This window comes from Nestor notabilis, unplaced genomic scaffold (genome assembly GCF_000696875.1).
Source record: "Nestor notabilis isolate BGI_N333 unplaced genomic scaffold, ASM69687v1 scaffold14837, whole genome shotgun sequence".
NCBI lineage: Eukaryota > Metazoa > Chordata > Aves > Psittaciformes > Psittacidae > Nestor > Nestor notabilis.
This window is the reverse complement of record NW_009936278.1, coordinates 5,728-16,911: the sequence shown is the minus strand read 5'-3', so window position 1 is coordinate 16,911 and position 11,184 is coordinate 5,728. Positions and strand designations below refer to the sequence as shown.

At 47.9% G+C, this 11,184-nt stretch overlaps 2 protein-coding genes across 2 annotated transcripts in view; one reads left to right on the top strand and one right to left on the bottom strand.

Moving 5' to 3' along the window:
• R3HCC1 (R3H domain and coiled-coil containing 1) overlaps positions 1-5,898 on the top strand; it is a 7,332-nt gene extending 1,434 nt beyond the window's left edge. Inside the window, exons 3-8 of the mRNA XM_010018268.1 lie at positions 208-438; positions 574-1,249; positions 1,451-1,623; positions 2,809-2,879; positions 3,737-3,832; positions 5,750-5,898. Of these exons, the coding sequence (XP_010016570.1) occupies positions 208-438; positions 574-1,249; positions 1,451-1,623; positions 2,809-2,879; positions 3,737-3,832; positions 5,750-5,898 (1,396 nt within the window). The remainder of the gene's footprint in view (positions 1-207; positions 439-573; positions 1,250-1,450; positions 1,624-2,808; positions 2,880-3,736; positions 3,833-5,749) is intronic.
• Positions 5,899-7,984: 2,086 nt separating this feature from the next.
• Positions 7,985-11,184, bottom strand: part of LOC104408615 (lysyl oxidase homolog 2-like) — a gene marked incomplete at its 5' end in the record, with an annotated part of 6,732 nt that continues 3,532 nt past the window's right edge. The window contains 4 exons of the mRNA XM_010018267.1: positions 7,985-8,064; positions 9,543-9,654; positions 10,513-10,649; positions 11,145-11,180. Coding sequence (XP_010016569.1) covers positions 7,985-8,064; positions 9,543-9,654; positions 10,513-10,649; positions 11,145-11,180 — 365 coding nt within the window. The remainder of the gene's footprint in view (positions 8,065-9,542; positions 9,655-10,512; positions 10,650-11,144; positions 11,181-11,184) is intronic.

Sequence of the window (11,184 nt, the reverse complement as noted above, 5' to 3'; positions counted from 1 at the left end):
ATGTATTCCCTCCTCTCTTGCAAACACCATGTTTCTTGGGTTCCTCTGCTCACCTCTTGCTGCTCTCTTGTTCCAGGCTGCCCACTGAAACCAGTGACCAAAAGCCCAGCACCAACCCCCTGGGGGCCGGGGGAGCCGAGGGGGGCGGCTGCGGCACCCCGGGGACGTGCATGGGGACAACCCTCGAGCCTCCGTGGGCTCCGGCAGGATCAGGAGGCCTCCCAGGAAGAAGCCAGATAAAGCCCTGTACGTGCCCAAGGCGATGCGCAGGAGGGAGGAATGGGGCGAGCAGGAGAACGCGGTGGCCGCCGGCGGGGACGCGGCGCAGGAGGAAGAGACCTGCCCCAAAGAGACCGCCCGGGAGGAGCTGGGCAGGGCTGAAGGAAGCTCAGGTGATGTCTCCTTGGCCTTTGGTGAGCAGGAGGAGGCTGGTGAAGGGTGTGTTCCAGGAGAAAATAATGCTGAGTGTCCCCCATGTCGTAGGGATGTGCCATCGTTACAGAACAACAAGGATTTCTCTGGGCAGGGAAGTCAGGATAAAGACTGTTCAGATTCCCTTTCTTCTGTGCACAGTAAAGCCCCAGCTGAAGCAGAAGAGCAAGATTTGAGCTGTGACAACACTCTTATACCAGAAGGTACCAAAATCCTGTGCCAAGTGCAAGCTGAAGACCAAAGCAGCCGGAATGCCGGCGTATTGGAGCATGCCAAAACCTCCTCCCTACCAGCCAGTAACTGCGGGGCAGACCCAGCTGAAGCAGAGTCAAGTGCAGGGTCACTGGTGCTGGAAAACCGGGATAAGAGCCACACCACTGCCAAGAGCCTGGAAAGCAGCGGAATCATGTCACTGCCTGAAGAACAAGACAAGGACTTGAATGCCAGCACCACGGAGGGAGGGGAGAGTTCCTCCAACCTGGAAAGCCCAGAGGAGTGCCCCAGTGTTGCCCAGGTGGAGCAGACCCAGTGCCAGAACCCCCCAGAAGCCCCAGATGAGCCTCTCCCTGCAGCTGAGCCCGTGTATGGTGCTGACCCATCATCTCCTGAGGACCAGACCGAGCGTGAGGCGGATGCTCCGGTGCAGAACCGCAGCGAGAAGGTGCCCGTGGTGGCAGAGGAGGACAAGGAGCGTTCGGGCTTGGCTGATGCTCTGTGGCACGAGCTGCACTTGTCTGCAGGGGACAGAGAGGAGAGCGTGGCTGTGCGCAGGAGGAGCAGCCTCGAGGACGACTGCACCGCAGAGCTCTTGGCAGAGGTAGTGTTCTGCCACCCGTGGGGAAAGGAGGTGGCTGAGGCTGGGCCCCAGGGAATGGGATTAGTCCCTGTGCTGGGGCTGAGCCTGGTGGCAGCAGCGTGGCCACGGAAGTGGTTTGCAGGGACCGAGGTGGAACCTGGAGGGTTGTTCTTTGAAGTGAAACCTCGTCTTTTTAATTGTTTTCTTCTTTAATCTTTTCAGATTGTGGGTTATTTAACTGTGAAGAGCATAAGCATTGAGAAGATCAGCTTAGACTATTCCAGCTACAGGGATGCCCAGCTGAGCGAGGGGGATTTTGGCCACGTTACTGAAATCTATGACTTCTCCCCGTCACTGAAAACAGAGGACCTGGTGGAAACGTTCTCAGACTTCCAGTGAGTATCTCTGAGAGCCTGAGCACAGCAGGGGCATGAAGGGAGCAGCATTCACACTGGGGTGAAACAACCTGTTGGATTTTGAGTCTTCGATTCACCTTCATGTCCTTGTGTCGGGCTCTTTCTGTGCCTTAAAGGACATTTCCTGCAGTTCATGCATGATTAAAAACCCGACTGGTTCTTCAGGGCTCTGTCATACCCATGGTTAGCTACGTGCAGGCTTATTCCCACTTACTCCTACAGGCATCAGTGAGTCTTCAGGTGCTTTCTAGGAGCTGCTTTGTTACTGCACTCAGGTACCTGAATGAAATGACAATGAAATTACATGCTTGCAAAGACTTATGTAAGAAAAAGGGCTTAATTCTGCTTCTGGAGATCAGATTTAATACATAAATCCAGGGAACAGAGCCTTGTGCCTGAGGGAGTGACGCTGCATCGGGAGCATAACAAAGTTCAGCCCCAGTTAGTGATAAAGGTCCAGCTCTGAACTGGTTTGTGTCTGCAGGAAGGTGTCTTCCTCCCGCCACCATCCTCCTCCTCTCTTGCTATACCTGGTGGATCAGATGGGAACTCTTCACTCTACAGATCCTTTAAGTTAACATCCGTCATTTATGTTTTCAATAAGCTCTTGTGTGTGTTTTCTCTCATGCGCTATTTCCATTCACAGTGAGCGCAACTGAGCTGAAAACATGGCTCTAAGCTGAGCAGTCGGTTGTATTTCCTGTGCTGCAGGAGGATCCTTGAATTCCCTCCTCCCAGATTCCAGTTTTTCACTGACACTTTGATTTTTCACATTGATCTCTTCACCCTCCGCTTTGGAAACCGCGTTTATAACTCACTTGTAGCTGTCCCAGCAGTCAGGTGGTGTCTGTACAGCACCACATAAATGACAAACTGGCTTTGTGTTACAAGAGCCCTGAGATTGATTTTGGCCAAGGGTTTCTTCTAGAAGAAGGCAGCTGAGGGGGTAATTGTACATTGTGGCCTTGAAGGGGGCACATCTAATGTTCTGCTCCTTTTCTTCTCTTTCCTTTTGTGTCAAATAGGTGTAATGCTTTGAAAAGCACTATCTGCCTACATAAAACCAGTCCTCGTGATAGCTCAGTGTGGTCCATGGGTTTCAGTGTGTGGGGAGTGTTTTTCTCTCCTATTAACCAATATCATTCCATTGTCTCTTCATTTCAGTGAGAGCGGGTTCAAAATCCAGTGGGTTGATGATACACACGCCCTGGGAATCTTCTCCAGCCTCTCCGCAGGTAGAGTGAGTGACTTGATTCATGCTCAGGGGCTCCGCGGAGCTGCTGAGGTCTCTGCTCATGCACAGTGACCCTGCACTGACCTGTGTTGAGTCCTGCACTTGGGTTGAGTGGTTGCCAAGGGCAGTCGTGGTTCATCGCGTCGTTCTTCCCGCACGCTTCCAACTTGAAAGGCTTTTCCAGCTGGAGAAGCTGGAATTGCTGTGGTGGGTGTGGAAACGCTGCTCTGCCAGAGCAGCAGGTTTGTAACTGGTTTGGGTGCTCACAGGGCACCTCTTGCATAGGGAGCGACTCGAGCTGTGTTTCCAGTCATGAATCTGTGTTGCCAGTGCAGGTTTATTCCGCTTTTAACTAGAGAGAAAGTCCTGCCTGGGGTACAGTGACCTCCTGGGGGCCTCCTGAGCATGGTGGCACACAGGGCAGCCACCGAGCTTCCTGCCCAACTGGCCTTCCTGGGGACAAACACCAAGCTCAAATCTGAGCCATCCCAAGAGATGTTTCCATCCAGCAGGCCCAAAGCTTATGCTCTTTTCTTGGGATTTAGAATCACAGAGTGGTTGGTGTTGGAAGGGACCTTGAAGCTCATCCAGGGAAGAACTTCTTCCTTATAGCTTCGTATGTAGTCTAATAACCTCAGAGTTGTCTTTTAAAACATGTCTGTGATTTCATGGCACTCTTACTGTGCAAGGAAGTGTGCTCCTGTAAGCCTGAGGTGACCAGAACGAGCTTGGCTCTTTTAGCGTGGGGCTTGAGAGAACACAGCAGCTGCTGGAGCTCAGATTATTCACTATTATTATACCACATACTGATTTATACCATATTGAGTCTGCTGATTTCAACACTCTTTTTCTTTGAAGCATCTCAAGCCCTGGGGCGACGTTATCCTGCTTTAAAGATCCGACCGTTGATCCATGCCACAAAGCAGTCCAAAATCAAGGCCCTTCAGCGACCAAGTAAGTCCATCTTTTAGTTATTATTAGTAGTATTTCTTGGTTTACCAGCCTATTACATCCTGAGTGGTCACCATGACGTGTTAAGTGGGGAAATACATATTAAGGACCAATATTTCTTGGGTTTAGTTGGTGTTTTAGAGCCTTATTGGCACTGCAGGACATGGAGCTGCTGTGTGGAGTCTTTAGTAGAAGCCTGAAGGTGAATTTGTATTTTTAACAGTGTTTTCAGTCAACTTGCATCCTATTTCTGTTGAAACTTCCTTCCTCAGCAATGCTGGTTGTGCCCACGTGCAGCAGCAAGGGTGGAGGATGCCATGACAAGAATGAATTTGCAGAACACTGTGACATTACATACATAGGAAGGAGAACTACAGCTGTTACCTATGTGTGTGTTTTCAGTCCCTTTTCCTCTCCTGCATTACAAGGACTGAAGCAAAATGCACCAAATCCTGTTGCTTTTTGTTCTCTCTTCAGCTAAGTGGGCTGCTGGAATTCAGGCTTTAGTCTTTCTTATGTTATTTATTTGCTTCTCTTCTGTGAGGTTTTAAGTGAAGGGTCGTGGTGTGCAGCAGGGAGGTGGAGCTGTAGCTGTGAGCACAGGAAGACCAAAGCACTAGCAGTGCCCTTTTGTGACTGGTGTCATCTTATTTGATATCAGTTGAAGGTAAAAGAATTGTTAAGCTTAGCCATTAGCATTGGTTTATTTCTTTTATTGCCTTTTAAAATCATATTGTAATCAGTTATACTTGCCACAGTAAAGAAATGCCATGAACCTGGTAGCAGCAGAGACTTTGCTGAAGGTACAACGATGCTGTTACTTCTCCAGTACACTGCAGTTAAACAAGTTTCTGTATGAATGGGTTCAAGGGACACTGTCACGGTTGGAAGTTCCTGAGTTTTAAAGACTGGTAGATTTCAATGGCACATCAAAGAAGGATGAGATTTGGGTTTACACTCTCCCCAGCACCTCTTTTCACTCTCACATCCTGATTCTCGGTGCTGGAGCACTTCTGAATCAGGTTATAAACTCCTGCTGGGGAACATTCTCTATATACTCTGGTGTTCAATTTAAACAGCAGTTATTTTCCAAATACATATTTGGCTCTTGGGCAGCTGACAGTGTCTCTTCTCTTTTAGTGTTTTCCTTTGTTCTTGTCAAGAAAGAGAGAGGGGCAGGTTTATTTCCCAAGCTTTGAGCTGCCCCTTTTGCTTTTGTTAATAAACCCTCTGAACAAGCCAAGCCAAGCCCTCACTGCTGACTGGATAATAGATTTGCACCCAGTTGCTGATAAATGAGTAGGAAATCACCGAATCCAACCCACTGTGCCCTTGGCTAAGGTTTGGTGTATTTGTTTCTTATACGGTGAGACTTATAGGCGGCTACCAGAAAATATTTGGAAGTTAGTGGCCAAAGGGCTTTCCCAAAGCATCTGATAGAGCCAAGTAGTCTTTAAGAAATACAGATTTTTCTTCCCTTGCTGCTTTCTGCTGGTTTGATTGGTCTCAGTTGAGCTCAAACTTCCCCAAGCATGGAGAGACTGGTTGGACTGCGTGTTCATTTTGTTTGCAGAGATGCTGAAGGTGGCCAGGAGCTGTTCCTGAAAGCTAATGGGGAATGATTCTCTCTACCACTGCAGAAGAGCCAGAGCTTAATTATAGCCAAGCAGCTTTTGAACTGCCATTGGAAAGTCTTAAGTACAAAGCAGGAGGCATATTTGCTAAAAGAAAAGGCAATTTACTGGCTATGGATAGAACAATTGCTCATGTTCCTGGGCTAAATGGGTAATGGAACAAAGAAAATGGAAATCAGCCCTTCTGGCTGCCAGGCCTCTGGTTTAGCCACCAGCCTGCTCCTGAACAAGCACTTACTTCCTGACCAAGCACTAACTTGATGGTTTTTCACCCATTTTTACCTAGAGCTCCTTCACCTGGCAAAAGAGAGACCCCAGACAGACACGGCGGTGGCCAAGCGGCTGGTGACCCGCGCCCTGGGCTTGAAGCACAAGCAGCAGGAGGGCTCAGGCACCGACGTGCTCCTGCCAGAAAGCTTGGACCAGGAGGAATAAATCATCTCAGCTAAAACAAAAAGCTGTATAGATGAGCATGGCTGTGATATTAAACTGCATGCAGAACAGTGAGTTGCCACAGGGGTGTTCTCTTATGGGTTAGCACCATCGTTCTGAAGTTGGGAAGGGGAAAAGTTTACTATTAATGAGATCTTGCACTTGAAGCCAAACCTGGTGAGGGTTCTGTTAGCTCTTTGTTATGGAGAGGATGCTGCTGGACTCTGGTTCAAAACATCTGTTAACACTGGGGCACTTGTATAAAGCGAGTCTGCTTACAGTAAAGCCTGTCCTATGTTAAAAAAGCAGCATTAGATGAAGGGAATTGTATCTTGTTGATCAAAATTGAGCTGTAAGCAAGAGCAGAGCATCTGCAGGAGTCAGAAAAAACTGTTTAATGTTTACACTGTGTTGTAATGTTATTATTGTTGAAATATCCCATCAAAATGACAAGTACTGAATGCAAGTGAGGTTCAGGGATTTCCTTATATACATGGCGTTTAAAGAGCCTGTATTGCTGCCTTGCACTGGTAGCAAGGCAAGTTGTACACTGATTTGGAAACCAGAACTTGACAGTTTTGGTGTTCCCAGAGCCTAGTTGGTAGGAGATGCTGTGAGACACCTTGTTGTGGCAGCAGCAATAGAGCATCCAACACCTCTCAGGCTCTGCTTTTGCTACACAGTCCAGCACCTTGAGACCAAAATGGAGTTTTCCAACTTACAGGAGGCTGGATGCCACCATCTGGGTCACTGGATAAGTAAATGACAGAAATACTCTTGACAGGCATTAGGAAAAGTCCTTCTGCATTCTTTAAGCCTCACAACATCCCTGTGAGGTAGGTTTTGGAGAGCACAAGTTGGATGCAGCCTGTTTCAATTCCCTTGTGGATTGAAATGGGCAGCTCTAAGCATTCAGTTACTTACAGAAGTCTTTTGTACAGAGGGAGAAAAAACTTCACTACTAAGAATTGTGACCAAGTCCCTAAACTTTCATGGAGTAGAAATACACAAATATAAAACATGGGTAAAACGTTTTTATTCAAGTAGCTGTGGCTGCAGCTCTGTAGCAACGTGTGGCCTCAAACAAACAGAGGAACACACTTAGCACCATTGTGAGTTTACCAAGTGTTCAAACCCTTGAAAGTCAACTTACACAGGTGGGTCTGTGACAGCACAGGTCCAGATCCCTGATGAGAAAAGCCATGAAGTTACCTCTGTAAGGTACAGTGATGATACAATGCCTTAACTAAACTCATCCTTTAAAGAACAGAGTGAATATCCAGCTTAGAAGGTAATATTAGATGTATGTAGAATCTATGGGGTGAAAAGCTTACTGTGTAGTGGAAATTCAGTGTCCAGCGGACTCATGATTCGGTCTGCGGAGTCTTGGAGATGTTCCAAGGGAGGTGTAGCTTCATGGAGCCCTGATCCACTTGTAGAAGGACCATTCTGCGTTAGCTGCTCCACTTACGAGACTGTGTTGGGAGTTGATTGTTGAATACAAGAGTTTCACTGCAGTATTAAATGATGCTTTACACTGTTCTGCTCAGAAAAGCTGCTCCATTTCTTTTCCTTTCCTGTATTTCTTTGCTAAAATGAAGTAATGCCATGGGAGCACTGAGGATCAGCTGCGGTCAAGAAGCAGTGTCACCAACGGAGGCCTTTGCGCCAACGGTGTGTTCAAGCTTGAGTCAAGGAGCTTAAAGATACCAAGATTAATGCCTTGAGGAAAATGAATGGTAAAGACATATTCAGGTTGTTGGCACCCAAAGACAAATTGTGCTTGCTGCAGCCTGGACCTATGTCTGTGAATAAAGATGGTGCTGCAAAGTGGAGGGAGCAATCTTTGTAGAGAAGGTTGGAATGGTGAAGATCTGGAGCCAAGTCGAGTCTAAAAGCCTGCTCCTAACTACCTCGGGTAGTTACGGGAGACAGATGATGGTCTGAGCACCTAAACTTGGAAGAAAGGCATCTTTAGGAAATAATTTACCTTGCTAATGCAGAGTTTGATTGTTTGCTTGATTTGTGTGTGTGCAGTGGTTCGGGAAACCTCGCTTCTTTAAATAGTGGGGTGGGAGGCGCTGCCCGTCTATCGGGTGGACACCTTGTTGTTTGTGAGTCCACTGAAGTGATCAAACTTCTGCTCTGTCTCCTCGCTGAAAGAGCCACCTGGGGAGTTCACACAAAGGGGACAGGTTTGAGCAGGAGGCACCAAAAGCAGCTCAAAACGTAAAGCAGAGAACACACGGGCTTTGCGCGAGCTGCGAGCATCATAGAGCGAAAGGCTCAAAGCGAGGACTAGAAGAGCAAAGATTTTCCTGGCCTAATTAATTTAAGCATTAGTTAAAGCATTATTTAAATCTTACCATTTACTATTTAAATCCAGGCAAGAGTCCTGGATCTTGGCTTGTATTGTAATTGGAAGACCATAAACTACCCCCAATTCACTGCTAACATTTGCTGCTTAAAAGAACCAGGTGATGCCGGGCAAGAGCTGGGAATGGTCTCCTTGATTCTGATGGTAAGTGGGTTCTGTTGGCTCCTCTCACATGGACCATACCCTTAGTTTTAACTTCCCTTGTCTCCCAACTAGCAAAAGCCATTGATTTGGAAATAGAAATCCTTCCAAGCTCAGCTGGAGCCCACCCAACGCTGAAGTGTCTGTTCATCCACGTGAAGTGGGTTTGGCTTTTCCAAACTAGGTCACAGCTGAAGCATGACACATGAGAAGTCTTTTTGTAAAAAAACCCAACAAATTAATAGGAAAAATCAGTGGCGACATGGAATTTCTTCAGGAAAAACATTCCTTGAAGGACTGGAGCCAACTCTGGAACTTGCCTTCTCCACTGGCTTTGTTTGGAGGGTGGCAGGCACTTGCTGTTAAACTGTTTTTAACACAGAGATTATCTTGCAAGATCCCCAACTTAATTCCACTTTAAACTGGCCTTGACATTAATGCAAATTCCAACTGCTTTGGCTTTGATATTTCCAGGACCAAACCAAAATTCCTAATTATAATGTTTTACAGGTATTCTAAGAAAATACTCCACAGTTTTACCTCTCATTCAAGAGCCAGGAAGGCATTTTCTGGCTCAAGCAGAAGCTCTTCTCCCCTGCTCTTGGTTGCTTTCCAAGAGAAAAGAAGCTTTGGGGTCTAAGAAGTCAGTCCCAGGTTGGGAACAGCCTGAGGCTGGGAAGGAGGTGGAGCTGTTTGCGGGACCTACTCAGGCACAAGTTCTGTGGTTGCACAAGAGCTTTCCTTACATCTGATGGCAGGGAAAAATGCTCATTTCCCTATGGAAGGGACACAGCTGGAACATCTGCTCTCCCCATCCTACCAAGCCTGAGGGATTTCTTTCAGAGCTTGACCAGTGTTGTGCTTGCTGCTCCAGTAACTCTATGATGCAGCACTTCTGAACCCCTCCTGCCACTTTACTCCTTGCAACCTGTAACAGACACTTTGGTGTCTGCTTCCCACAGCCTACAGCAAGCAGCACCAGTGGCGTTTGGGCTCAGTATTTCATCTTTCCAAGCACCTACACAGTGATAAACCAGCACGTAAACACCTTGCAGTGGAAGCACAGAATTCCTAGTGAGGAGCCAGGGGTGCAGCGGGTCCCTGTGTTCCCTGCAGGGGGGACTCTCACCTATGTGGCAGTTGTACATCCAGATGCGCTGCCCATCGTACCGGCTCCTGCATTTCATCACGTTGTTGGAGTAATCAGATTCAGCAACTTCATAGTTTGGGTTGATGACAACCTAAGCAGGGAGGGAAGAACATAAACTTATTTCCAGTGGACTCATCATGACACGTTTCATTACACCATAATACTTCTTAGCAGAAAAACCTAACTCGTTTTGCAAGGAGACACAAACTACTTGATTCAGGGCAGATCAAGCTCCCACCTTCCCCCATGCAGCAAGATACACCCTCATCGAACACCTCCTCATTTCACACCACAGCAGTGCAGACAGAAATAACTCCCCTTTGCTCCTCTCCGCTTCAAGTGGCTCTTTTTAGAACCACAGAATTCCTCCACTCCACCCACTTGCAGAGAGCAGACCGGAGGCACAGCCCTAACTCCTGCGAACACCACAATAGCACCATTTAGTCCCCAAATGAAGTGAGCTTTGCTTACAGACAGCTCAACAGCTCAGTACAACCTGCAGTGGGTGTAGGTAATGTGACATGTAGTGCAGTGTGCTAACAACAGGAGCTGTGCGTGGATTGTGATGGACTATCAAGCATTAGCTGGATGTGGGCTTCTTAATGTGGTTCTTAGGAGTGATTTCTCACTGGGGGATGTGATCTGTGTTGTCCTGGCGGGTAATTCTATCTCTTTTGGGTATGCTGGGAATATCATCTCTTTGTAATCCAAAGGTTCATAGAATCATGGAACAGTTTGGGTTGGAAGGGACCTTAAAGCTCCTCCAGCTCCAACCCCTGCCCCGGGCAGGGACACCTTCCACTAGAGCAGGTTGCTCCAAGCCCCTGTGTCCAACCTGGCCTTGAACACTGCCAGGGATGGGGCATGTTTATAGCACTGTAGATGTACAAATACATTAGTTACATTCCCCTCTAATGGGTGGGATAAAAGCAATGGCAGCAGCTCATACCTGGAAGAGGTAATCGCCTGGTGGGACATCGGTGATGTCGATCCACTGGCAGTCGATGTCGTGCCGATACACATCCCAGCACCCCACCGTGATCCCTTGTTCCCCAAAGTTGGCACATTCGTACTGCTTTTGCACATCTGAATGAGCAGGGTCAAAGGCACAGAGGGTTAGAGGCACAAAGTCACATCCCAGCAGCTCAGGCTGGGAATTTCCCACCCTCAGACACATCAGAGGAAGATCCATTTGTGCTCCAACTCCCACATCCAGTGATAAGCCACGAGTGGCTTGTACTGCCATAGCTGGGCTGTTCAGCTGCAGGGGAGGAGCTGCCACCCTCATCCCTCCTCACCCAGAGTCATGCTTTGGAATCTGAACACACACACTTGGCTTTTCAGAGCAGCTCGGAACAGGGATGTAAGGAGCTGAGGTCTGAAAACCGCAGCATATGGGGCCCTCAGGGGTTCTTACAGCTGTAGAGACCACTCCACACATCATACATAACCTCAGGACCGGTTTCTGGCTCCTGTCAGGCCACATTCTAACCCCACTTAGGAATGTGAGAGCATCTTTGAAGCCATTCACCTGGATGGGGACAGCAATAAACTCCCAGCACAAGTGGCTCTGGCATTTACCTGCTTCACATTCGGTGTCTTCCAGGCAGAAGCTGGCTTT